The sequence below is a fragment of the Ochotona curzoniae genome, unplaced genomic scaffold (assembly GCF_017591425.1).
Source record: "Ochotona curzoniae isolate NIBS_2020 unplaced genomic scaffold, NIBS_Ocur_1.0 scaffold_4937, whole genome shotgun sequence".
Lineage (NCBI taxonomy): Eukaryota > Metazoa > Chordata > Mammalia > Lagomorpha > Ochotonidae > Ochotona > Ochotona curzoniae.
The window spans coordinates 312,426-340,152 of NW_024467126.1; the positions used below are offsets into that span (position 1 = coordinate 312,426).

General features: G+C 50.6%; 1 protein-coding gene across 4 annotated transcripts in view; it reads right to left on the reverse strand.

The window, feature by feature from the left end:
• Positions 1-1,449: 1,449 nt before the first annotated feature.
• The window catches only part of LOC121150305 (phospholipase A and acyltransferase 3), a 32,666-nt gene continuing 6,388 nt past the window's right edge, over positions 1,450-27,727 (reverse strand). For all 4 annotated transcript variants that reach the window (XM_040971094.1, XM_040971090.1, XM_040971093.1 and 1 more), the window contains exons 3-5: positions 21,104-21,206; positions 15,577-15,845; positions 1,450-2,670 (exon numbers count right to left, since the gene is read on the reverse strand). In XM_040971094.1, coding sequence (XP_040827028.1) covers positions 2,569-2,670; positions 15,577-15,845; positions 21,104-21,206 — 474 coding nt within the window. In that variant the 3' untranslated portion in view covers positions 1,450-2,568. The remainder of the gene's footprint in view (positions 2,671-15,576; positions 15,846-21,103; positions 21,207-27,727) is intronic.

Here is a 27,727-nt window from a genome sequence, read left to right on the forward strand (position 1 = left end):
GCCAACTCAGCCCACCCTGCATCTTGTCCTGTCTCTCAGATCTGCCACTGGATGTTTTGAAGTGGCTCAGCCTGGCCTCCCCCAGTCCTGACCCACATGTATGCTGGCAGGTAACCTGGCTTGGTCTGGGCTGCTCCCAGTCTTGGTTCTTGTGCTCACCTACAGGGACTGCATCCTGACTGAGGAGTTCCTCAAGCTCCTGTCATTCCTAAATTCAGTGTGTACTAGTGGGTGGTTGATGCTAACTAGCTCAGCTCAGGTCTCCCACATGAGCAGGTGCATCAGCAGTCTGACCCAGAAAGTTCCTCTAGCTGCCCTCCTCCAAACGGCCTGGTCTCGGTCCCCTCACTTACCTACAAGCACTGTGGTCTTGTGGGCACAAGTCCCCTAAAGTCATTCCTCACCTGTAACATACTCCCTCGATGGTTCCGCCTCCCATACATCCTATGCCCCCTTCCCTGATCAAACCACAGCCCCTGTGCCCGTAAGCAGTTGGGTTCCTCTAGTCTAGTCTTCAGGCAGGGTGGTATGTTGGCCTGAAGCCCTGCCCACCCACTCAGGTGCCCAGATCCAGTCTTTCAGCACACATACCAGCCTGGGACCCTACCCTTCTCCCCACCCGGGACTCAAGCATGTTAACCAGTCTTCAAGTCCAGTCCAACAGTACACCATGCCAGCATGCCAGCCTGGAACCCCAGCAACCCCTACCCAACCTGGAACCCGAACAACCATGGGAGCTCCCAGGTCTGGTCCGCTCTGCCAGCCCCCACCATGAGCCCCACGTCCCCCAAGGCCACCTAGGGGTGCCTTATCAGAATTTTTTCTTTGTCAAGTAATAATTTTTTCCTTGAAGCCTATATCTTCAGGTATAAATATGCCAGTTTTTAATTGATCTTTGCTTAGTATATCTTTTTTAAAACAAAAAGATTTATTTATTTTTATTGGAAATGCAGATTTACAAAAAGAGACAGAAGGATCTTCCATCTGCTGGTTCATTCCCCAAATGACTGTAACAGGCAGAGCTGAGATGATCCAAAGCCAGGAGCCAGGAACTTCATCCAGTCTTCCATGTGGATGCAGATCCAAGGTTTTGGGCCATCCTCCACTGCATTCCCAGGCCATAAGCAGGGAGCTGGATTGGAAGTGGAGCAGCTGCAACATGAACACATGCCCATGTGGGATGCAGGTGGAGGATTAGCCAACTGAGCCATTATACCAACCCTTTGCATAGTGTATCTTGAAATTTAATTCTTTAACATTATATGGTTTCCTTAAAGTAGATTCAAGAGTATTATTTTATATAAACTTCCAAATTTTATATATTATTAAAGATGTTTGCTATGTAAAACTTTTAACATATGAAAAACTAAAAGTGCTAGAAAATCTAGGGCAATGAGTACCCACCAACCACACACCCGCTGGTTCCATTTAGAACGTATTATTTTGCCATTTTTATCTGCATTAATTTTTTTATTAGAGCACATTTTTATATATATCTAACACCACTGTTATTAGGTTTTAGCAAAATTAATAATGCCTCCATATTAATACCCAGTTCCCACTCAAACTTTCCCAGTCACCTTGAATTATACTTTGTTTTTGATGTTCTCCTTCCAACACTTCCCTGATCCTAGTTTTCATATATCCTCTCTTCTCCTTAATCATATAAGCTTTTTAAAGAACCTGGACAGCTGTCATGGAATATTCCTGTGCCCTTGCATTTCAAGGGTGTTGGCTGTGGACCATGTTCTCTGTAGTAGTCTCTTAAGCCAATGGGACACTTAACCTTCACTTTGCCAGCAACTTCCACGTACTCTTATTGTGATTACCAAAGTATCTGAAACAGTTCCTCCGATTTGTTAGTTCTATCCACGGCATTATATAAAAGTTTCGTTTTTTCCTGCTGGGTTGTTTTTAACTTAACTGAGCATCTTGGTTTGACTTTTTCATGCATTTGCTTTCTCCTGCTGCCCTCTTCCTCCACAGTTAGCTTGGAGGTCTACACTTTTTGTATTCCTTTCCCTGGGCTTGCCCTATGTCCCTCGGGCTGAGTTCGCCCCCTCAACCTTTAAAAGTCAGGGCACAGTTCATGCCATGTGACCTCAAAGCCAACAGGCAGTTATTGGCTGAGTGAGGTGATCTGCTCAAAGACAGCCAGTGGGTTGGCAGAACTAATTGGTGGGCTGAGCCAATCAAGATTCTCTCTCAGAAACTTGGCACTGGCAATGCAAGAGCCACCTTAGCCAACCGGAAAAGATGGTGCTGGGACTCAATCAGAAGAGAAGTGAGAAAATGGGGTCAGAAGAACAGAGCTCACAGCAAATAGAGTGGCAGCCCAGAGGTCCCTCCCCACCCTGACCCCACCCACTCACCCTACACACAGACTTCACAGTGGGTGGCTTGCTCCATTTCCTCCAATAACACCCCTCCCTTGAGTGCTTTATTCTGGGAAAATAAGCCTTATATAAAAGCAGAAAGAAATCCACAAACTAAGCCCTGAACTCCTGCAAAACAAGCTCCCTTTGCCCCCACATATAAAGGCATTGCTGATGGGACAGTCATTCCAGCTTATTGCTTTTGTCTCTTGTTTCTTGAAAACATGACCCCGATCAAGCCCATGGCTGCCAAGCCCACTCCTGCGATGCCCGCGGCCATGACCACGTCCCGGACCTGCAACAGACAAGAGGGTGAGTCAGGCACAATCAGGACTCTGAAAACAGGGCAGCCTCGCCTCCTGCCTCCCCAACAAGCTCAGGGGTCACCAGGGAAGGCAAAATCAGAATGGAATTTTGCCAGGAGCTGACATGGGCCTGAAGGCAAGAGACTTCATGCACCCTGTGACACTGCTAACAGCTTATAAATGCTCAGGCAAGGCGGGGGGCCTTTACATTCTCCCATGACTCAACAGTGCTGTTATCCTCAAAATTATCTGAATATCTGATTTATCTTGCTTTTAGCTTTATAAAGAAGTTACTACAGAAGTTAACAATCACTAGTAAAAAGCCAGCTGTGCCTCCTGGGGGCAACAGGGTGGCCATGCTGACTTGGTGTCAGAGCCAGTTCAAGCCCCAGCTACTGTTGCTTGTTGCTCATGCACCCAGGAAAGCAGCAGAAGATGGCTCGAGTGCCTAGTGCTTGGGCCCGTGCCACATTCGTGGGTGGTCCAGATGAAACTCCTGTCTGCTGGCTTCAGCCTGTCCCAGGTCTGGCTGTTGTAGCCATCCGGGAAGTGAACCGATGATTGAAAGATTCTCTCCCTCTGTCTCTCTGTCTCTCTCCAATTACTCCTCCCTCCCTCTCTGATACTCTGCCTTTTAAACACATAAATATTAAAAGGAAAAACAAAGTAAGGCTCTCTCAGCCTTATTCAAAAAAAGACTACGCTCTTCTGATACCCAACTAAATGTGTGGGTTTTAGGCATACTTCCATATGGACACCGATAACACCAAGCCCTAAGGCACCCGCGGGCGAAGCTTTGGAGGACACTGATTCTACAGCCCGTGTGCAACTGGAAACAGGGACGCAGAGAGATAGAGGTTTCATTTTGAACTTGGACTTTGACCCCAATGGACGTGGGAACATTTATTCCCTGGGGAGGGTAAAAGGCAAGCGTGGAGGTGCTCGATGTCAGCAAAGAACTGATACATTGTGACGTATCACAACACCAACAAGAAACAAATGCTGTAAATGCAACCCAAACTGCAATGACTCATTACATTACTGCTAGCTTAAAAATAGCTAACAGTAATCTCCAAACTAATCAGACTTGTTTAACTTAGCCTGGCTGTTGACAGCCATTTGGGGAGTGAAGCAGTGGAAGGTAGATAGAGCTTTCTCTGTGTAAATCTGTTTTCAAATAAGTGAAATAGATCTTTAAAAAAAGAAAGAAAAAAGAATTCTCTGTCTCTGCTCCTCTCTGTTTATCTGACTTTCCAAATATAGATATATATATATAGCTAAGCTAAGACTAAGCACTGCAGGACTAAGCTAAGCTAAGACTGCAGGACTTCATCCTGCTGTGTAAGTGGTCAAGCTCAAGGTCACCGACCCCACCCGGCCAGTTTCAGGATGCTCAGCAGGACTGCCTGCCCACAGCCAAAGAAGCTACCACCCTCACTCTCTCCCCTCCCTTTCTCCTTTAAAAAGTTCTGAAAACTTGAGAATCTGAGATTTTGGATTTTCTGACACAAAGCCACCATCTCCTCAAGTCGCCAGCCTCTTGAATAATCTGATTCCTTGCATCATCTCTCTCATCTGTCACGTGCTGGCTTTGGAGCCGGCAGATCCTTGTGTCCGTAACATAAGCCCTGGAGGCTCCCAGGCCACCTGTTCCTCATCACCTCCAGGAATTCACTTCCACGCAAGAGTTTGGGAGACTTCCGGGTAATCTGAGCAGCCCGAGTAGAAACCACAGAGGAGTCCAGAACCAGGACTCCTTAGAGCCCACCCAGACCACCGCGCAGTGGCACATGGTGAGGTCCACGCCCACTCTCCCTGAGCTCCCATCAGAAGCAAGCCTCTCACCCTTAACCATGAACTGCAGCCAAGACGCAAGCCTCAGAAGCAGGCTCTCAAAGTGAAGACCAGAAAAACAAAAGCCAAAACAAAAGAAACGGGCTGCAGAGCCAACAGGAAAAAAACAATCCGGAGAAACAGAAACCGTCTCCAGGAAAGAGAGCAACTGTTAAAAAAAACTCCCAGTGGAGAACAAGAGAGCACACCGCAGCCAGTGAACAGGAACTTGGCACCATGAAAACAAGTCAAAGTTGAGAAAGCAGAAACGGTCCACAGAAAATACGCTCAGGATAGAAATGACAAACGCTATAGAAAAATAAATCCAAAAAACCAGAGATTAAATGGTAGGGAGTAGACCCAGAATTCTTAAGGCACACCCTAGGAAGCCAAAGATGATGGCTCAGGTACTTGGGCTCCAGCGCCCCACATGAGAGAACAGGGCGAGTTCCTTATTCCAGCCCCAGCTGTTGCACACACGTGGGGAACAAACCAGTAGAAGGAAGATCTCTGCTTGACTCTCCACCTTTCAAACAAGAAAAAAGTCCAATTTTGCAAAACAGACATTCTAGGAAGGGAAACAATAAGAAGACTCAAAAGAGAAATGATGCATAAAGACTTAACAGAGCCTAACCATGTATATTTTCACATTGAGATGTTATTCTGAGCTCTATCTTAACGAATACAAGCAGACATACATCCAACACATCACCACAAAATTCTAGAACACGGCGTTAAAAAAAAAAGGTACCGCAACATTTTGAGCAACAGTGGAAAGGTCAGGAATCACGATGACCCCAGATTTCTCCAAAATCACAGAGAAAACGAGAGGATTCAGGAGTGATGCCCCCAAAATTCTGCAATAAAACTATTTCCAATCTAGGATTCTGTTCTCAACCTCTCGAATCAAGTGAGAGAGGAACATTTAAAATAGCCCAGAGTTACGAGATCAACAACATACTTCACAGGCCTCCATTCTCAGGACACGGTGAAGGAAGTTCCACCAAAACAGCAAAGACACAGGATACAGAGGGTGGGTGTTCCAGAACAAGACAGACTAGAAAGGAATTTCCACAGCCACAGCAGTGAGAGTCAGTCTGAGGACAGCTCGTTGCTAAACAGAGAGCATGACCGGGAGGCAAGAGCATGGCCAGAACCCTGTAAACAGATGGCGCTAGGCCAGGGGCAAGGAGGAAATTAAGGATGCAGGTTGACTCAAGGTTGCTAATTAAGTCACCCTTAAAATAGGGAGGAGATCCTAGCTAGCACAGCTGGGGCCAATATAATCGCAAAGTTCCTTAAAAGACAGAAGTCAGCAGGCAAGGCGTTGGCATTGGGATGTAATGAAGTAAGCCACTGCCTGCAATGCTGGCATCCCACATGAGCGCTGGTCCTGCTTCTGATCCAGCTCCCTGAATGTACGTGACAAAGAAGTGGAGCTTGGGCCTCTCCATCCACATGGGAGGCCAGAAACTCCTGGCTCTTGGTGCCGGCTGACCCAACACTGGCTTTTATGGCCATTTGAGAACTTCCAACCAGTTCAACTCCCACTGTGGGCAAAAGATCTCTCTCTGTATATCTCTACCTTTCAAATTAAATTTTTTCTATAAAAAAGGGTAAAAATTTTTTCGAGGAAAGGCTAGTATCACAAGGATTCTGAAGTGTGAAGGATGCAATGATGGCTAACTTTGAAAGATGGGAGGGACCAGTAGCCAAGGGATGCCAGCAGCTGCTGGAAATTTAAAATGGCAACAAATCAGCTTCTGCCTGAGAGCTTCTAGAAAGGTCTAGAAAAGTCTCACCAGGAGTTGAGTCCAGTGAGACCCATTTGCCTCTAGAATAGTAATCTAACCAGTTTGTGTGATTTTGAGTCATGCAGTATGTGGTGACTGGTTGCAGCCTCAAGAGGAAGCTGAGACATGACCCAGTACAGGTGACAGCCTGGTGGCTCCAGAGCCTGGCCCCCTGAGGACTGTCAGGGCTTTGTCCTCTCCACTGTGCTGTGTTCCAGACCTGAACTAACTTCCAGAGGTGGCATCTGCCCCAGTAAGGGCAACAACAAAACAAGAGATTGGGGAACCAGAAAATGCTACCTAAGAAAGAAAAACCCAAAAGGGAAGACCTAGGATGACAATCATGGAGTTGGCCGAGAAGCAACCAGCATGGGCAGAACTCTGGGATGGCTGTGTCCACAGAAAACACGACAAGCAGCAGATCCAGACCGGCACTGTGACACAGGGGGCCAGCATCTGGTAGGAGCACTGGTTTGGGTGTCAGCTGCCGTACTTCCAATCCAGCTCCCTGCAAATGCACCGGGGGAAGCAGCAGGTAGGAGACTCGGATGGAGTTTCAGACTCCTGGCTTGACGCTGCCCCTGCCCTGGCCATCTGGGGAGGAAACCAACAGAGAGAAGATTGATATCTCTCTCTCTCTCTGCCCCCTGTCTACAAAAATAAATTTTGATAAAAGATAAAGAACTAGTAGATCACTTGATGTGATTTCCCTTGTTGAGAGCTCATGAGGCGGGGTGGGGAGACGCGACAAGAGGTACAAAGAAAATCCAGTGATGAAAAGCACTCATTGTCATCAACGAAAAAGAACCCCACAGTCAAAACTAAAAGGCAGCTGTCCCAATAACACCACAACGCCCAGGTGTGAGTAAAATCTGTGTAGACATACATCAAACACCAAGTACTGATGTGATTATAATGTGTGATATGAAATTGCACTGAGACAATGAGGCGGCGGGGGAGACAGCAGTCATGAGCAGCCGAATAACACAGTCTGGGCTCCTGGCTTCTGGCGAGCCCAACCCGGCTGTTCCAGGCATTTGGCGAGTGAGCCAGTGGGTGGGAGATCTCTGCCTGTCTTTTTCTTTGTCTCTGCCTTTCAAATAAAGCAAGAGAAATCAGAAGACCACGCAAAGAGAGCACTGCTCCATCCTCCCCTTTGTTTGAAACAGCCCCGTTTCCCGATGGCTTCTGACTCTGAAGCTGGTCCATCTCAGGTCCCCAAACGTGCAGCCGGCACTGCTGTGGGCGTCCCATACTACAGGGACATGTCTGCTGCCACCACTGCGTTTTCAGTCATCACACTAGACCTAGCTGTTCTTTTAACTCAAGTACCCGTTCCTTCACAGTCAAGTGTTGCAATGGACACCAGACCTGCTCCCATCCAACCTGAAGGCCTCCCTGGCTGCAACCTCAGTGAAGGCCAGTAGGCACGACCTCAGCCCCAGAAGCATGAAGAGCCCCAGATCCAGCATGAGTGGCACTGGGCATACCCCAAAGCTGAGACACCGTTCCCCACTCAGAACTCAGCTCTCCTGATCTTCCCAGTCTAAATGCTGGACTCAGAACCCTAACCAAGAAAAGAGAGAAGACAGAACAGGTCAACCAACCATCTCAGCTATGATGGACTATGTCAATCAGTGGATTTTTCAAAGACCTCATAGTGCTTGGAGTGGCAATATTGGCAGCGACTCATAACTGTGGCAATATCAAAACCACTTGAGCAAGAACCTCAGAGCATACCCTACATCCGGGACCTGGGGAAGGTGGGAAATTGGGTGGGCCTTCTCCCTTAATACCCCCCTTTAAACATGAAGGAAACAATATGGAAAAAATACTAGTCTTAGCCACTTTCCTGTAGCCCTTGAACCTTTTTACCGTAATTAACTATGTAAAGATTGTCAAAATAAAAGAAAGAAAGAGAGAAAGAGAGAAAGAGAGAAAGAGAGAAAGAAAGAAAGAAAGAAAGAAAGAAAGAAAGAAAGAAAGAAAGGAAGAAAGAAAGAAAGGAAGAAAGAAAGAAAGGAAGAAAGAAAGAAAAAATAATGATGGGGAAAAGGTCTTAAAAAAAAAACAAAACAAACAAACAAACAAACAAAACTCAGCTCTCCTAATCTGCGCTTTGGCTAGAAGGTCTCTCTGTACCTCTTAAGGTTTGAACATAATTCTCAAATATGGAGAAGGAGAGAGACAGAGAAAGAATCTTCCATCTATTGATTCACTCCCGAAATACCTACACAGCCAGATGTAAGCCATTCCTACGCCATGGGCCAGGAACTGCATCGGGCTCTCCCACATGGCCAGCAGGGACCCAAGTATTTGGGCCATCACCACTGCTGCCTCTGCAGGCACATTAGCAGGAAGCTGGACTGGAAGCAGAGTGGCCAGACTCAAGCATTCCAAGTGATACTTAACCCACCACACCACAACACCTGCCCCCTGAACGGGATTTTGCCCCTCACCCAAATTCAGGCAGACATTTAAATCCAACATCATGTGTTAACAGTCAATGGATTAATATTAACAGCTGAATCATATCAATGGCTAAGGTGGACACTTGATTTAATTACCACATCCAAGAGGGCAGCTTGTGGGAAGCCTTTAGGAAAATGAAAGTTTGTCTTTGGAAGGCAGTTCTTACCAGGTTAGCTACATGAGCAACCATGTTTCTCTCTCTCTCTCTCTCTCTCTCTCTCTCTCTCTGTCTCTGTCTCTCTCTCTCTCCTCTTCTCTCCTGGCTCACCATGCAATCATCCCTGTTACCTCCTCTGTCCTCACCAGCCTGAGCCAATAGGGTCCCCCCCACCCCCCGATGATAGCCTGCGAACTCCAAACTGGAAGCTGTAGTAAGCCTTCCTGCTTCCTCAGAAGCGCCTCCTGGGTACCTCAGCTCAGTGCCAACAAGCTGACTTACACACAGCAGTCCTGGCCCTGCCCCCACCTGCCTTCCCAGTTGTCACCGCCAGGTGCTGCCAGCCACCGTCTCAGCCCCTCGCATCAGGTCAGGCGCAGCAGCAACCCTGAAACAAAACTGAGTAGCAGTGACACACTTCAGCCACAGCGGCGGAGAGCTCAGCTTCTTCCTCTTTCTGGAATAGTCCAGGGCCCGATCCCAGGCCTATCAGCTCCCGTGACAGAGTGATGGACCCCCCTCAGTTCATAACAACTGTTCCCAGTGAAAGGACCAAGCCCCAAATCAGCAAAAACCGCACTGGTCATGAATCAGAAACTCCCGTCCTGGACACAGGCTGTTTGCTCAATGGCTGAGCCATCAGTTAGGATGCCGGGTCCCGCCCCGGAGTGCCTGGGTTACATCTCCAGCTCTGGCTGTGGGCTCCGGCTTCCTGCTAGTGCAGACACTGGACACAGCAGTGAGGGCTCCAGCCTGCCACCCACACAGGAGCCCTGAATCCAGTGCCCAGCTCCAGCCTGGTCCAGTGCTAGCCATGGCAAGCATTTGGTGAGTGAGCCAACAGGTGGAGGGTCTCTCTCTCTCTCTTTTTTGCTCTCTCTCATCTCTTAAATAAATAAGACTTTTTTAAAAATGATATGTCTCACCCTAAAATCAAGCCAGGCATTTCAGCAAAGTCAAAGGCAACGAAGAGAAAGATTGTTAGTCATACTTGTATTCCAGGAACACTAAGACAGTTTATTTAAAAGTAAACAAAAAAGCAATAGAAAGAAAGAAGCAAAATGGGGGCATAAGATCCAAAATCCAGGGCTGGTGAGGTAGCATAGCACACTAATCCTCCGTCTACAACACCGGCATTCCATGGGCAACAGTTTGTGTTCCAGCTGCTGTGCTTCTGATCCAGCTCCCTATTTATGGCCTGGGAAAGGAGCAGAGGATGGTTCAAGTGCTTGGGCCTCTGCACCCATGGGAGACATCTGGAAGAAGCTGGCAACTTCGGACCAGCCTAGCTCTGGCTGTTGCGGCCATTTGCGGAGTGAACCAGCAGATAAGAAGAACTCGCTCTGTCTCTGCCTTTCAAATAAAAATAAATAAATAAATAAATCTTAGGAAAAAAAAGATCCAAAATCCACATCCCCACATGACATGACCAACACCATCCTTGCTGCTCTGAGCAGAAAGCTGCCAAACATCCTGGCTGATCAACATAGAGTCTACAGGCCTCCTTCAGTGGGTGTCTTAGTTTACCCACAAAGGCGCTGCCCAGGCTCATCTGGGCTGCCGGGGGTCAGCGTAGCCACCGGCACAGGTGGTCAGCACTGTCATTCTTAGCTAACAAAACTCATGAGGACAAAATGCGGATGGCGCCTCCCACCCGAGGCTGGACGGTCATCCTGCTTTCACCTGTCCTCCTTAACTTTGCAGTTAGCTGCGTCATGGGTCCCCTCTGTGATTCCCTACTCTGTATGCCTGCTAGTGCACACCCAGGAAGGCAGCCAGGGATGGCTCAAGTGGTCAAGGCCCCGTCATCCTTGGGCAGACATGTCCTGAACTTACTGCTCCTGGCTTTGGCCTGGCCTCGCTGTTATAGAAGAGAAGGGAGCACTCCCTCGCTCTCGCTCTGTCTCCCTCTCAAACGCTGAATGAATGAATGAATGAATGAACATACCTTCCTCTTCCAGATAATGAAGCATGTGCAGCACAGCCATGATTCCAGTGGGTTAACCTGCATAAGACCACTCGCTGTGTGGAGTGCTGTGTCACCATGTCACAGAGGAGGAATACCTTGCCCCCAGCTTGTTCAGAACCTCACAAGGGGGGGGGCAAATGCTGACGCAGCAGGTCCATCACTACACACGCTTTGTTGAGGTAGACAAGCTGCCTGTGGTCACGCTCTGTGCATAGTGTTGAGTGGGCAGCATGTCCAGACGCACTTTGTCAACCCGTAGACCTTAGAAAGATTCTGTCAACTCTGGAGCGATGAAAGCAACAACTTCTCAGAACTATCAAACCCACTCAAGTGGACCCCATGTGGTAGTCTAGTGGCTAAAGTCCTCACCTTAAATGCACCGGGATCCCATATGGGCACCAATTTATATCCCGGCTGCTCTACTTCCCATCCAGCTCCCTGCTTGTGGCCTGGGAAAGCAGTCAAGGACAGCCCAAAGCCTTGGGACCTTGCACCCACGTGGGAAGACCCAGAAGAAGCTCCTGGCTCCTGGCTTTGGACCAGCCCAGCTCTGGCTGTTGCAGCTTTTTGGGGAGTGAATCAGTGGATGAAAACCTCTCTCTGTGTGTCTCTCCTTCTCATTCTGTAACTCTGTTATTCAAATAAAAATAAATAATTTGAGAAGGAGAAATGGTAAAGAAACCTGATTTTTCCAAAGCAGCTGAATTCTAGCCTGCTACACGTGGTGCTGTGTGAACCACAGAGCACATGTCTGACTCCTGAGCCGTTTCTGAGCTAAAACTGTACTTTCCCTTTCAACACTGTTCTAAGTAGGTTAATGGCAAGAGGAAGGTCAGACTTACCCTGAAAGCAACTGCACTTAGACTGTGCTGGTTCACAAAATGTTTGTATAGGAATCAGGTTTCATTTGTAGTAATTTCAAAATAACACCCTCTGTTGATCCAGATTTGTGTCATTTGTATATTACCATTGGGCATATCTTTAATATTTTACTTAAAAGACATATTTTACAGAGAGAGAACAAGAAATAAATTTTCCATTTGCTAGGTCACTCCCAAAATGGCCACAACAGCTGGGAGTTGTGCCAAGTCAGAAGCCATGAGTCCAAAACTCCATCCAGGGAGCTGGATGGGAAGTGGAGCAGCCAGGACGTGAACTGGCGCCCATATGGGATGCCAGCACTTACAGGTGGAGAATTAGCTTGCCACATGACAGTGCCAGCCCCTGTGAGAGCTCTTACAAGAGAAAGCATTGCAGAGCTGCCCAGACACTGCTACCTCAGTGTAACTGCTCACAGCTCACATTGGCATCTTACCCACCTTGGCCAGCAGCTCTCAGATGGAGATGGGTTGGCCCAGCGAAGAGGCATTTTGGGTTCCTACACCTCGCAGTGTTGAGGGGTACTCAACCTTCCCCAAGGCACATGGCAGGGCACAAATCACCTGACCCAAAATGTCAATGGTGCTGAGGTTGATCATCCTCATCCTAACCAACTCATAAAAATGAGTCTTTGGAGGCCAGTTCCTGACTCTGACTCATGGCTCCTGGTTGTCTCAGCTCCAGCCAATGTGGCCTTTTGGAGAGATGAACCAGCAGAAGGAAGATCTTTCTCTCTGTCCCTCCTTCTCTCTGGAAATCTACTTTCAAATAAAGTAAGTCTTAAAAAAAAAAAAATAGAGGGTCCAGTGCAATAGCTCAATTGGCTCCATCTGCAAGTGCTGGGATCCCACATAGGCGCTGGTTCATGTCCCAGTTGCTCCACTTCCCATCCAGCTCCCTGCTTGTGGACTAGAAAAGCAGAAGAGTATGACCCAGGTCCCTGGGGCCCTGCACCCATATGGGAAACCTGGAGGAAGCTCCTGCCTTTGGAGGAATCTGTGAAACACAATAGATGGCCTGTCTATTGGTTTTGTAGGACACAATGAGGCGAGTAGCATTGTTCAGAGTGATATGGTTCATGCTCTCTCATCACCATTTTGCCTTTGTCAATGGAATTGGTGAGTACATAGAATGAAAGCCACAGAAACCAAAGTGCAATATGTCTAATTCATATTGTTTCATTTTTCAAAGAAGAGTCAAATTACTACTTCCAAAATGAACACACGGTAGAAAAGATTCCTTGTCTGTCTGCATCAAGAGTTGGGAGGGAGGCGGCAGCATTACCACGCAGAGGGTTCCGTTTCTGTTTGTGATTCTGGCAGCCCATATGGCAGCACTGCTTTATGTCCTGACTGCTCCACTTCTGATCCAGGTTCCTGCTATTGCATCCTGGCAAAGCAGTAGAATATGACCCAAAAACTTGGGCCACCATCACCCATGTAGGAGACCCAGATGGAGTTCCCGAGTTCTCCACTTCATCCTGGGCCACACGTGGCTATTGTGGCTATTTGAGGAGTAAATCAATGGCCTGAAGATCTACCTCTCTCTCCCCCATTTAAATAAATCATATTCAAAATAAATCAGAGTGCCAGACGCAATGGCTCAATTGGTTAATCCTCCTCCAGCAAGCACCAGGATCCCATGTTGTTGCTGTTTTGTGTCACAGCTGCTCCATTTCCCATCCAGTTCCCTGATTATGGTCTGAGAAAGCAGCAGAGGACAGCCCAAATGAGATCCTACACCCTCCTGGGAGACCCAGAGGAAGCTCCTGGCTCCTGGCTTCAAATCTATCTCTCTATCTCTCTGCCTTCAAATAACTAAACAAGCAAAACTTTTCACAGTGAAATTTAAGAACACTTAAGGGAAAAGAGAGGATTCCATAGGCTTGTAGAAAGGGAAAGTGGGTCACATCCCACAGTTTAGAAGTCAGAACAATTTCAGATTCCTTCACCAAGGCCAGACAACAAAGAGGCAATGATTTCAAATATCTGGAAAATAAAATTAATTCCAACCTAGGAATCCACAGTCAGGCAAGCTGTCAGTCAAATGCGAGGATAAGACGGAAATGAGCAACCATTTCTCCGTAAACCAGCATGGACGCCAGTTCCCCCAAAACAGGGCTTCAAGCCAAGAAAGGACGCCTGTGAGCCCTTGAGGAAACCCACAGGGACACGGGCGAGAGCCAGAAGGAATCTCCAGAACACTAGAAAAGGGGTGACCCACATTCTGAAGGTCGCGGGCCCCCTCCCAGACAGATGTGCTGGCGCTATGGTCCCAGACCCGTCCTCTCCTTCGTCACCTTTGTGACGTGGCATGACACAGATGTTGACAAAGTCCCTCTCCCACAACTGTCCCCCAAAGGTCACTCATAACCAAACTCTCAGGGAAACGAGCTGGACTGAACTCAAGGACCAAACACAGGTAACCACTGCCCTTCCCTTAATGACTTAGATGGACTCCTGCTAGCTGAGACTCATGGTAATCACGTTTGACATTCATATCCAGAGTTAAACAAGAGAGGCTGATGATTGGAACATGCCTAACATCTCATCACAGCAGGATATAGGGACTTTCTGAGAGACATGAGGGCCTGTGTGGGAAGCTAACGCCCTCGCACCAGCCACATGGCAACCCTCCATGACTGCTGTGATAATTTGTACTTAGCTACATCTCCCAAGGTCAAATGAATCACCCCAAGTCATTTGCTAAATGACCCAACTCAAGCCCAAGGTCACGATTGGAGAGTGTTCAACTGGTGGAAACTTAATCCACTTATGGCGTCTTGGGAGATGGGCCTGGCAGGAGGCGTTCGGTCATGGGAGGTGAGCCCAGCTGAGGTGTTCTCATGAATGGGTTGGTTATGAAAGCCCAGTAGGGCCTGAACACTCTCTGTCCTCCATTCATGGTTCACCATGGCCATCCTCTGGCCTCACCGGACTGCCACACCAACAGCGACCTCTACATCTTGACCTCTGAAGTTGCAAAACCTTGGGTCAAAACAAACCTCATCCCTTCATAGGCCATTTGCATGGGTGTTTTCCTTGTGGGACTCAAACGCTGACCGACAGAGCTGGCCAAAGCCAGAGCCCAGATCCAGCCAGGGTCTGCCTGACTTAGGGAGTCCAAGCCCTCGACCACAGCACCCAAAGGAGAAGAGATCAGTCTGAGCAATTTTACAAACTCAGTGAGAGCAGACAATCCAGTTGATCTTAACATCATCCCTCGTGGGAAGGAGGAAGAGATTCCAGGAAGAGAGCATGGCCAGAATCAAACCCGAGTCTCTGAATAACACCACATCCCTGGGGTCTCCGGGATTCACCTGAAGACATGGGCACAATGAGGCTGTGTCAAACACACCTGATTCCAAATCCCACCTGTGCTCAGTTGCCAAAAACCCAGAGGGGAAGGAAGCCCTGAGGAGGGAGACTCAACACAGTCCTGATGGCACGAACAGTCACAGGCAGGTGATGAGTTCTGCAAGGCTCAGTTTCCTGGTCTTTCAAGTGGGGATAACAGAACCCATTACTGTCCCCTGGTTTGTGGGAAGGGGGCATCTCAGCATCCCAGAGCCTGGGAACACTTAGGAACAAGTCTGACCACCGTGGCTGTCCATCCTGCTAACCATCCTGACCTGTACGGCGACTTGCCTGGCTCCACTCTCTTGCCCCACCCTCCCCACCCGTCACATCTGCCAGGGCAGGTGCCCATCATTGATTTGTGCATGGCTCCACTTCCATCCACACTGATGCCCAGCTGCTGCCAGCGCAGCGAGGGGACAGGCACTGGAACACACCTGGTCGCTGCGGGGAACTCCGTAGCGCAGCTCGTTGACGAAGTGCTCGCAGTTCTCGCTGGTCAGCTTGTACAGCACCTCCTGGCCCACCAGCTCCTCAGCCCGCTGGATGATCTTGCTGGGAGGCAGCGGGCTGTACTTGTCATCGTGTTTGTTATTGACCTGGTACTTGTCTGTCCCGGCCACATCGTACAGCAGCTCCTTCTTCACCACGGCCTTGTCGGTCAGGGCAGACATAATGCTGGCTGCACCTGCTCCTGCAATTTCACCTGTGGGACAACCATGGGAAAAACAGAAAGATCAGTCCTGGGCAGGAGCCATGGGGGCTCAGAGCCAGGAGATGGAGGGGATGGACGAGATGTGGAAGGGCCAGGAGAGAGGGGTCAGAAGCACAGCTGTGCGGCTTTGGAGAGGTCACTTGGAGTCTCTGTGTGTTGGTGGAGAAGGCCCCTGACTTAGAGTGACTTGAGGAAAATGCATCCCAGAATACCTGCGTGGCCCTCTTGATGAGGCAGACACGAGCCACATGCTCACTTGTCCTGCAGGAAGGACAGGGTTCCAGCAGGGCTACTGCCCCTGGACTGCACAAAGCTGAGGCCTACAGAGAAGGGGAACAGTATATGGGGTCGACCACAAGGACCAGGATGGCAGCAAGGGAAGAGGCTGCCCACACGGAGTGGGCATCACTCCCAAGGCAGCCAGTCTGCACCATGCAGGGTAAGCATGGGTATTGGATGTGGTGGCTAAGATGTGGGCAGGCAAGTGGGCAAAACAGGACCCAGGAGACCAGAAGCATCCTGAGAAGAGGTTCCGTGTCCTTGAAGCTCCATCGGGGGGCCAGCATCGTGGCCCAGGTTAGCTGGGTAGGCCACTGGAGAGTGAACCAGCAGATGGAAGGTGTCTGCCTCCCCTTCTGTCTCACTCTGCCTTTTTGATAAATCTTTTTTTTAGTTTGCTTTGATTTAAAAATCAGAATTATAGACAGAAGAAGACACAGAGATCTTCAGCTTCTTTCTGGGTTCCCCGCGCAGGCGCAGGGTCCCAGGCTTTGGGCCATCCTCTACTGCTTTCCCAGGCCACAAGCAGGGAGCTGGATGGAAAGTGGAACTGCCAGGACTTGAACCAATATCCATACGAGATGCCAGTGTCAGAGCAGAGGATTAACCACAGCTGCAGCCCAAGACATAAACCTTAAAAGAATCACTGAGGCCTGGTCCTAAGGCCCCTGCTTCACTGGACAGGACAGGCTACTGCTGCGACGTCCATGTGACAGAGACCACCAGCCTTGGCAGGAAGGGACGATGGGATTCCAGGCCATGCTTGGCTTTCCAAGGAAGCCAAGCCTCTCACCCTTGGTGCCCTCCTGGTATTTTAGAAGAGCAGGAGTCTGGCACCTGCTAAGGACAGTGATGACAGGCCACCGAGGTTCATGGGAGACAGGGTACATTACTAGAGCCCTGAGTGTGAGGTGGGTGACAGGGCTAGGACAAAGGTGAGCTACAAAACTGCTAGGAGTATCAAAACTCAAGGTGGAACCAGTTCCAGGGCCATGTGAGCAGAACCAACACTCATCTGTGTCCACCAGCCCCACCCCCAGGGCTGCAACACACACAGGTGCCACCAGAGACTCCCCCATGCCTGACCACCTCAGGGGTCTGCACAGGTCACTGATCTTAGCTGAGCCACCAACATCGCTACAAGAATACACATCAACACAGGAACCTACAGTTCTTTTCCAACTCATTGCTTCATTACATTAGCCTCTTAAAGAGAATATTAAGAAAACAATCACAGAAAAGACATGGCTATGGTAAACCAGGAAGTGTCAGGCCAGGCACATAAGCACAGAATCAGTGATCCAGCTTGTGAGGGCAGAGTGTCACTCATGCCACCTACCACCCCGTGAGCCTGAACAGCCCCTCAGCCCTGAAACCTGCTTCCTGGTAGAATGGGGATCATGGCAGTCCCCGCTGCATGGGGAGCTGTGAGGACTAACAGTCACTGGGGGCAGGTCATTAGTTAGCAGGTGTGACGTCAGCTAACACACATCCCATGTTGGAGTGTCTGGGTTTGGCTGCCAGCTCCATTCCTGACTGCGACCTCTTGCCAGCGCACACTCCTTGAGGCCACGGTGACAGCTCAGGTGAGTGGGTGCCTGCCACCCACACGGCACACCTGGGCAGCCTTCCTTGCACCCCAACTTTGGCCCCACCCTGGGACACAGTGCTGTAGGAATCTAGGAAATGAGTCGGTGGATAGGAGATGCTTGCTCACTCTTTTATCTCTTTCTCTCGCTCTTGCCCTCCTTTCTGCCTCTTTCCTGGCAGCCATACAGGGCGCCTCCCCTAATCGGACACAGCAAGTGCTAGCTGCTATTACCACTGTGTTTGTTGCTAAGTTTCCTTCCCACTCCATGACGCTTGCAGTAGCCGACCAGTCCTCCTGGCCTCCGCCATGCCACTGGGTCCCTGCAAAGCATGGACACAGGAGAAAGTGTCTTGAGCATCACTTGCCCTCCGTGCCATGTCAACCTGTCTACTCAAGGCCCTGCCTGCCTGCCTGTCCTTGCCAGCTGTCTCCAGGTATACCCACAGGGTGCAGGTGGTCAGCACTGATTCCCACAAAGTGCCAGGCCTCGTGCTGGAGACAAGTGGTGTGAACTAGACACATGCCTGCCCAGAGAAGCCCACATTCCTGCGCAAGAACAAACACACAGCATAAGATATTCCAGGACCCTGGAGGATGCCATGAGATAATGAAATAAACTGACATGGAAGACGGTGATGGAGGCAGAGCAGCAAAGGCCAAGGCCTCAGGAAGGAATGGGGCTGGGCAGGTTGGGGAGGCAGCCGGGAGACCCACGTGGATGACATCTAGAGATGGAGGAGGGAAGAGAAGGGCGTGATGCTGGGCAGCAGCCACTTGGCGCCCCTAGCCCACAGCACAGACGTGGAGGCTTTCTCTGCAGGTACAGAAGTTCTCAGAAGAGTGGCAGGACCCAATTTATTCCTTAGAACAAGCGTGCTGGCCGCCCTGTGCGGGCAAGAGGCAGGGAGACCAGTCAGGGGCGCCAATGAAAGCAGGTGCAGACAGTGGCCCTGGACACCAGGGGGCGCTGCCGTGAAGGATGCTAAAAAGCAGTGAGATCCACAGTCAACTTGAAAGAAAAAAAGCCAACGGGATTTCGTGGTGGATTAGACAAACAGCAACCAGGATTAGACAAACACCAGGGGCCAGCACGGTGGCATATCAGGCTAATCCTCCATATGGGCACCAGCTCCCAGCCTGTGGCCTGGGAAGGCAAGGCAGCGGAGGATGGTCCAAGCCCCTGGACCCCTACACCCACCTGGGAGACTCAAAGGAAGCTCCTTGGCTCCCGGCTTGAGATTGAAACAGCTCTGGCTAATGCAGCCATTTGGGGTGTGTATCAGAGTACAGAAAATCTGTCTCGCCTCTCTGTAAATCTACCTTTCAAATAAAAATAAATCTTAAAAAAGAATAGCTACAGCTTGGGCGCAAGCAGCCAGGTGACGTCACAGGTTACAGGCTTCCATTCAGGGGACGCCCAAGTGGAGACTGCACAAGTTGGAGGCCAAGCAGGAGGTCGAAATAGAGAGCAAGGGTTTAGAGGAAAGGAGACGCTGGGAGCCGCCAGGCAATGTCCTGCGTCCACTTAGGGACACCGGGGGTGCCCCGCCCCCACCTCCTGCCCTCAGGAGATTAAGCAAAAGGACTCCATGGGAGACAAGTAAACAGCAGACACTCACATCAAAGCTACCGAAAGGGGTGGGCATTCTGAGCAGCAGCTGGCTAGCCTAGCCGCTTGGGAAGCCAGGAGGGCCTGGTCCCAGCTCCTCCACTGCCCATGGGCTTCCTGGGAGGTAGCTGCTCAGAGCTGCAGTGCCCTGCCAGGCGCATGGGGCGCCCTGAGGAGGCTCCTGGCTCCTGGCTTCAGCCTGGCCCAGTCCCAGCTGTTGAGGGCATTTAGGGAGTGAACCAATAGACGCCAAAATCACTTTCTGAAAGTTGTGGGAAAAAAAATTAAAGCTACCAAGAGCCAAGTAGGTGAGCCGAAATAAAGACCTCCGGATTCGTGGAGCCTTGGAAGGTCTTCTGCTGGCCTTGATAGGGAAGCAGGAACTCAGAGAGGACCGGAATGAATCCTAACCCTCCCACTGAGAAGGGACAGTGAGCAGATGTGTTCTGCGGAAGGTTCCCGGGGAAAGGTGTGTGTCTCTGTGTCACTGGGAGTGACTCCACTTGCAGGGTTGGAGGGAGGGAGCGTCCCAGGTCCCACTCACTAGGGACTCTTATTTATTTATTTTTTTAATAAGGGCAGGGTCACCTTCTGCATTTTAAAGAAAATGGGGCTGGGTTGATGGGGGTGGAGATGGCATCTACTCTAAATACCTCTGGTTTCTCTGTAAGGACACAGGGAGGATGTGGGTTAGCAGCTGTGTTCATGGCAGCCAACCCAGAGCCAACCAGAAATATGCCTGTGGTGTCTGCACACCACCCTAAGCAACACACAGCCAAGACTCAACAGACAGCAGGCCCTCGTGGAGGTCATGTGACATGGAAGCAGCCAGAATCAAAAGCACAGACTCTGCGTTTCCTGTTCCACCGAGTTCTAGAAGCTGGAACAGCGGTCACCTGGGCGGAGTGGGCAAGAGGCTCTCGGGCCATGGTCATGTTCTAGATCCTGATTGGGTCATGGTCACACAAACATGGATGTAAGCTTGCTTTGCTGATAAAGTTTTTGCTACACTAATGTAAAACCCTAGTTCAGTAAAAAGCTTCCGGAAAAAGGTGGGGCATTCTCTGTCAGCCTCAGATAAAGAAGCAAAGGTGGGGCCGGCATGGTGGCATGAGCTAAGCCACCAGCTGCAATCCAGGCATCCCTGTCAGAGCTCTGGTTCAAGTCCTGGCTGCTCCACTTCTGATCCATCTCCCTGCTAGTGGCCTGGGAGAGCAGCAGACGATGGCTCAAGTTTGGGGTCTCACGTGGGAGACCGTGGGAGGACAGGTGATTGGATCTATAGGCCTAGTTTACAAAACAGAGCTATTTCCAGGCTAGGGTGTGGAAACAATTGATGGAATTTATATAGCTAAGCTTATAGGAACTCCCCAACCTTCCTCCCTCATCCTATGTGACCCTCAGTTCACAAAAGCCTGAAACTACCAATAAACCTCGGCTATTAACCTTCAGTCCGTAGTCCATGTGTGTGATTATCGGCTCTGCGCACCAAGTCCATCGCTGCCCAACAGCAAAAGGAGGCCCAGGTGGGTGTCCTGTACAAGGCCACGGTGCCTAAGCATAGGGCAGCCCTATGCATATGCCCACCTCAGCCCCTACTAGAACAACCAAAGGGGCAGAGTTTGGAAACCACTGCCCCACACCAAACTAGTAACACTGAATCAGGGAGCCAGGAGCATCCTGGGGTCACCATCACCCATAGCTCACCAATCCCCCTCCTCTCCCCACCCACCAGGACTAGCAAAGTGGAAGCCCCCAGGGCCCTCTTACTTGGTGGGGCCAAATGGACCACATATCCATCACCAACGTAGATGGCCCAGTGTCGGTAGAATGGGCGGAAAATCTCAATCAGGTCTCCAGGCTTGGGCTCTGGCTGCAAAGGCAAGAACAGGGCAGTCAAAGACGGCGTGAAACCCTAGGAACCAGGGCAGGGGTTCAGAGGAGCTGGTGGCGGGGTTGAGGGGGCGTGCAGCCCAGCAGGATGGAATGTCTCAAACCTGAGCTGCTGCCATGCAGTGGTCCATCTTCCCCTCACACACACACTGACCAGCAGGTGAATGCCACAGGCTATTTGACTTAAGCTGCCCACTGGGGGCTGCTAACCTAAAGGGCATCCCAAGGACATTCCTCTATGTGGTCTCAGGCCGCAATAGAGAATTGGTATCAGCCTCAGCAGTTATGGGTGAGAGTGCAGGTGTGTGCAAGGAACGACTCAAAACAGTGACCCTGAGACTGACCCCGCCAACCTAGGCTCAGCGCCAGGCCTTGGTCCCCTGGAATACCTGTTTATCCAGCACTACCGTAAATCTCTTAGGTCTTGGCCCTCCTAAGGCCCACTTGCCTAAGTAAGCTTAGTGACCTGCAGGTCTGAACCAGGTACTCACCTATCCATCCTCTGAGGCATTTATCCCCGGTGCCCCCTACAGCTGCAGCCGCCAATCCCTGACCCCGAGGCCATAAAGGTGCTCTCAGTCTCTCAGCTCCCCACTTTCTTCCTACCCCAAGGCTGCCTCCCGCCCTGAGATAAAGACCTCCTTGAGTGATTTATTGCATCTGGCCTTTGGGTTTGTGGCAATAAAAGCTAACAGTGTAGGGCCAAAGGCAGGTGTGCCCAACAAGCCAGGGGGACCACAAGCAGCCAGTGCACAGTGCCCGGGGCTGTGGCAGTGCGTGTGGGCCTGAGTGTGCAGGTACGAGCCGGCAAAGGGTGGACAAGGACCATCCTGCCTCCCAGAGGCCCGGCTGCTGGGAGCACAGAGCACAGCACTGAGGAAACTTCAAAGATCTGGATCATTTCCATCCCTCAGTGTCACCAACGGAAACTGTCACACCCTGTGCTGGGTGCTGGGCATGGGGCCACCTCGACTACAACCAGAATCCAAGGTGGCCCGCCCTTGGTCCAGGCCCGCCTTGAGTCTTAGGGCGAGAAAGCCCTCTCTTGACGGCCCATTCTCCCTCGTCCAGTCTCCAACCACAGGGAGGACCCACACTGCAGAGGCATGGGCAGGGTTGGGGCTCTGGAACACCACCCTCACAGGCACTGCCTTCATGCCTCACCAAGCCCACCGCAGGGACAAGGGTCAGGGCCTGGAGGATTCCACTGGGGTAAAAGTCACAGGCAGCAGTAGGAGGAGCTAACCAGAGCTCTGCAATGCCTTTGATGCAGGGCCAATGGGTGGGCCGTTGGTTGTTTCATAGCAACATTAAAATTATAAACAGGCACCAGATACAGCAAGGAAAAAATAGTTCCACGGGAGGTTTACAGACAAGTCATATTCTCATTACATGATGCCCAGTTCCTACTGAGAGCCTGTTTTAGCAAATGGACAAGCATTTATGAATCCCATGTTTCCCAGGACAAAAGGGGGGGCGCGGAATTGCCCTGAGTTTGAGCAGGTCTTCAAGGGTTCTCAAAGGGAAAGACTGCCAGGAGATCTCGCTGATTAGACAGGGAGAGGATTGGAAGAAACCCTGGGCTTCAGGAACACTTCTCGGGTCCCCAGTGGCCTGAGTGCCCGCATCCTAGGGGCTCACTGTGGGCCAGACCCACAAGGATGACTCTGTCCTCCCACCACCCCAAAAACAATGTGCCTGCTTAAACAAGAAAAGACAACGTCAGGGTAATCAAAGGTAACTGAAAACATTAATTCAGCGCCCCTGACCCAGCAGCACACACCTCACAGGAAACAGAACAGGCAAGAGACGCATCACGCTCACCAAAGACACGCCGGAAGCCCACAGCACAGTGGCCACTGGGGGGATGGGAATGAGAGACAGTGAGACAGGAAACACACACACACACACACAAGGGAGAAGACAGGGTCAGGAGGAAGAGTCTAAGCACCCACCGCCTACCCCACCATGAGATTTTACTAGAAAAACAACGAAGTGGCTTAGCAAGTTAAGATTTCATCTGTGGGGTTGGCACTGTGGAGGGGCAGGCAGGTAGCTATTCAAATCCTGGTGTCTCCACTCCCAAGTCACCTGGGAAAGCAGTGCAGGATCGCCCAAGTATTCAAGTATTTGAGTTCCTGCATCCATGCGACAGACCAGGAAGAAGTTCCTGGCTTTTGGCTTCAGCCTCTCTCTCTCTCTTGCTCACTCTCTGTAATTCTAGGATTCAAATAAATTATAGAAATTCTATCTGTGGCTCCAGCATCCCATTTGGGCGCTAGTTCAAGTTCTAGGTGCTGCACCTCAGTTCTTCATCCAGCTCCCTGCTGGTGGTCAGAGAAAGCAGAAGATGACGCACTTGGGTCCCTGCATCTGCTTGGGGAGCCCAGAGGAAGCTCCTGGCTCCCGGTTTCAGCACTGGCCATTGTGTCTTCTTGGAAAACAAAGCAACGGATGAGAGATATCTTTTTCTATCTCCTTTCTCAGTAACTTTGCTTTTCAAGTGTCAATCAATCATTTTTTTAATTTTTATTTTATATTTACTTCTTTTGAAATTATTATCATCATTCCATGATACAGTTCCATAGGCCCTTGGGTTTCCCCTGCCCCTTCTCAAATCCCCTCCCCCCACTGAATCCCCCTATATTATTACTATAGCGTAGCTCTTCATAAACAGTTACATGTTCATCATTGTGGGCATGGACAATGGCAGAGTCCAGCCATTGTCAAGGCACAGCTAATAGTTTCATTAGTAGTCTATCTTTGATCTGCAAGTAGGGATGCACACTGCACTGCAGCCTCACATCTGGACTAAATCAATAGATCTTTAAACAGAAAAGAAGAAGGCAGAGGAAGAAAGCAGACACCTGGACTCTCTCTCTCTCTCTCTCCACACACACACAGCTAACATACACACACATACAGCTAACATACACACACACACAGCTACCAGGGCTGTGTCTCTCTCACACACACACACACACACACAAACACAGACTCAGCTGAATCAAAACCAAGAAATCCCAAACTTCCATTCTCAAGCCAGAAGCAGACACACAGCAGCCCAGGCACCTAACAGCTCGTGTCTGCTTGCACCATCTGCAGGCTCAAAACAACTTCAGCTTTTATTTAGTTATTTATTTATTTTTTAGAAGATAAGGGGAAATTAAAAAAAAAAAAACAGGGAAAGAAAAAGAAAAAAGGAGGGAAAAAGAGAGATCATTTGGTGTCACATGAAATTCAATTTTTCAGTGTCCACAGAGTTGTATCAGGGCACAGGCATGCTGTGCTACGTGCATATTCCTGAGCCCTACAGGACTGGATGTGTCGCCCTTTTTTTAAAATGTTTATTTATTTTTCTTGGAAAGGTAGATTTACAGAGAGGAGAAAGAGGGTGCCACCCTTTTACAGAAACAGTTAGCCAGCTTCCGCTGTGAATGAACCCAGCACCATCCTGGGGCTCCAGCTATAGGCTGTCCCAGCTCAGGACTGGGAGGAGGCTGGGGTCTGGGGGGGTCTCCTCACAGAGGGGAACTCGGGCCCCCATCAGCACACGACCTGCAAGCACTCCCCTGCAACACAGGCAGTGACAGCAGCATGAGACTGCGCCCACGGGATTCCAGAACAAAAAGTCATTCTCTCCTCCATAAAAGCAGGCTTACAGAGAACTGCACAACAACCATTTTTCTTAGCAAGCAAACGGAGGAGTTGTTGCTGGCCTGCAAAGATTCCTATGGGCGATGTGGCAGGGAGGGGGTGGGGGACACAACAGCCATCAGTAAGGACCAGCAACACAAATAAGCCTGCAGCCCCAGACACGGCAGTCAGAAGGGGAAGGCAGATTGATGGGGAAGACACGGAGTGGTCTGAGAAAGCAGACATGGCATTCCATTTTCACTTAAAATGTATTTTCTACATGTAAGTGGAAATGGATTATACAAGGGTACTTCCAAAAGCTCATGGAAAATTAAATCAGAAGATAAGTACATTTGGAAACAAATATGTTTCCAAGCTACAAGGAATCTTTAAAAGTTCACGAAATGAGGGCTGGAGTTGCAGTGCAGTGTGTTAAGCCACCCTCTAATGCCACAGTTGGGGCAGCAGCACCTGCTGGCCCTTGGAGGCCCTTGGCTTTGATGGACAGGACCCCTCAGGGTATGGAGCATGGGAGGCTTGGTCTGACTTGGGGTTTTAAGGTCTCTCTGGCTGAGATTATATGCAGGCACAAAGAGGAAGTAGAACACCCATTAGGAGGGAGCTGCTGTGCCTAAGATGGGCTGGGAGCAGGGCTGGGGAGAAGGAACAGATTCCAGGTGACCTGAGGGGGCAGCCAACACTGGCTGTGGGTTTGCAGGGGACAGAAGTCAGATGCTCCCAGGAGGGGCCTGCACAAGCAGGAGGCTGAGGTGGGTTGGCCGCACATGGAGCAGCTGAGGAAGAGCTGGGCTCAAAGTGTGTTCCTCAGGCAGCCAGAGAAGCATCTGCGTACAGGAGCCTGGAGCCCAGTAGAGCAGCTGGGGGTCAGGGACATCAGTGATTCCTGACCATAACCTGGCTAAAGCAGTTCGGGCGAGAACAGGAGGGTCCATTGCAATGGCTCAACTGGCTCATCCTCCCCCATCAAGTGCCAGGGTCCCATATGGTGCCAGTTCGTGTTCCAGCTGCTCCACTTCCCATCCAGCTTCCTGCTTGTGGTCTGGAAAAGCAGTAGAGTATGGCCCAAAGCCTTGGGACCCTGCACCTGTGTGTGAGACCAAGAAAAAGCTCCTGGCTCCTGGCTTCAGATCAGCTCAATTCCATCCATTGCATCACTTGGGGAGAGAAACAGTAAATGGAAGATCTTTCTCTTTCTCTTTCTCTCTGTAGATATATCCAACAAAAATAAATTAATTAAAAAGCAAAGAGGAGGAGAGGAACTGAGGACCACACAAAAGAGGCAGCCCCAGCAGAGATGGGAAGTTGCATGCATGTGATGGAGAAAGAATTCCGATCCAGATCTGAAACACCCAGATCCCATGAGCAGGAGCTCGGGGAGGACCCAGCCTTGAGGGATCTCGGAGATGGACGGGCAGAGGGCAGGAACCTCAGGGCACTCCTGGGCTCATGTCAGAGCAGGGGCCCTGGGGTAGAACCCAAGCCTGGCAGGTTCTTTTATTTGTTTAAAGATTTATTTTTATTATTTTTTCATTGGAAAGGCGGATATACAGAGAGGAGAGACAGAGAGGAAGATCTTCCGTCCGATGATTCACTCCCCAAGTGAGCGCAACGGGCCGATACTATGCCGATCCGAAGCCAGGAGCCTCTTCCGGGTCTCCCACACGGGTGCAGGTTCCCAAAGCGTTGGGCTGTCCTCGACTGCTTTCCCAGGCCACAGGCAGGGAGCTGGAAGGGAAGCGGGGCTGCCGGGATTAGAACCGGCGCCCATATGGGATCCCGGGCGTGCAAGGCGAGGACTTAACCACTTGCGCCACCGCGCCGGGCCCCTTTTATTTGTTTAAATGTCCAGGTGGCTGGTCAGTTAGAGCCCCAGAGGAGCAGTGGGAAGGGAAGAGTAGGGCTGAGTAGTCAGAGCACAATGGGCTGTCACACCTCACCTTGCAGGTGGGGACACCAAGGCCGGGGAGCAGCAGTCACCTGCCGAGGGCCAGCCGGAAAGTGCCCAACCTATCTGTATCTGACAGCCCCTTCCCCACGTCCACAAGGAGGGACGCGCTAGGGCAGCCTCACTCCCGGCCAATACCGCCAGCATAGGCACTGCACAGGATGGGGAAGGGGGCAGTGGGAGAGGAGTGAGGACACGCAGAACTGCTCTCCCCTGAAGGGTTGAAACACACAACAAAAAGTGGCTGGCATTGTAGCACAACCCGTTACAGCCGTTGCCTGCAGAGTGCTGGTTTGAGTCCCAGCTGCTCCACTTCCCATCGCGCTCCCTGCTAAGGCACCAGTGAAGAAGAGCCCTAGTGCTTGGGCCCCTGCACCCCCAGGGAAGCTCCTCGCCCCTAGTCTGGTCAGTGAACCAGCACAGGGAAGATCTTTCTGTCCCGTTCTGTCTTGTCACACTGCCTGTCAAATATATATATTTTTATAAGAGCATTTTCTTTTCATTGGAAGGTACTCAGGAAGATTTCAATCCGCTCCTGCCCCCGCCCCCTCTCCTCCCCTGCTGTCCCCATCTGTCTCCGCAGGGTGTGGGGGTTTTCTGCGTTTGTACGAGCGACCACAGGAGCCTGAGTGTTGCGCTTCTAGGACGAGCTGGCTGTGACTTCTGGGAATAACACCAGGCTGTGCAGGCTCTGCCTGGGCGGACCCCCAAACTTGTCCCACCTCACTGTCCCCAGATGATGACAGCATTGACTGTCCCCAGGGACATCCCCGGAAAAGCGCTCAGCACCCAGCCAGGAGCAGCCCATGGGTGCCAGCGTTATAGCCAACACGTGCCAGGGGAAGCCGGTTAAGTGGATCTGGAGAGCTTGCCCAGAGCCTTCGCCCCTGAGACCCGGT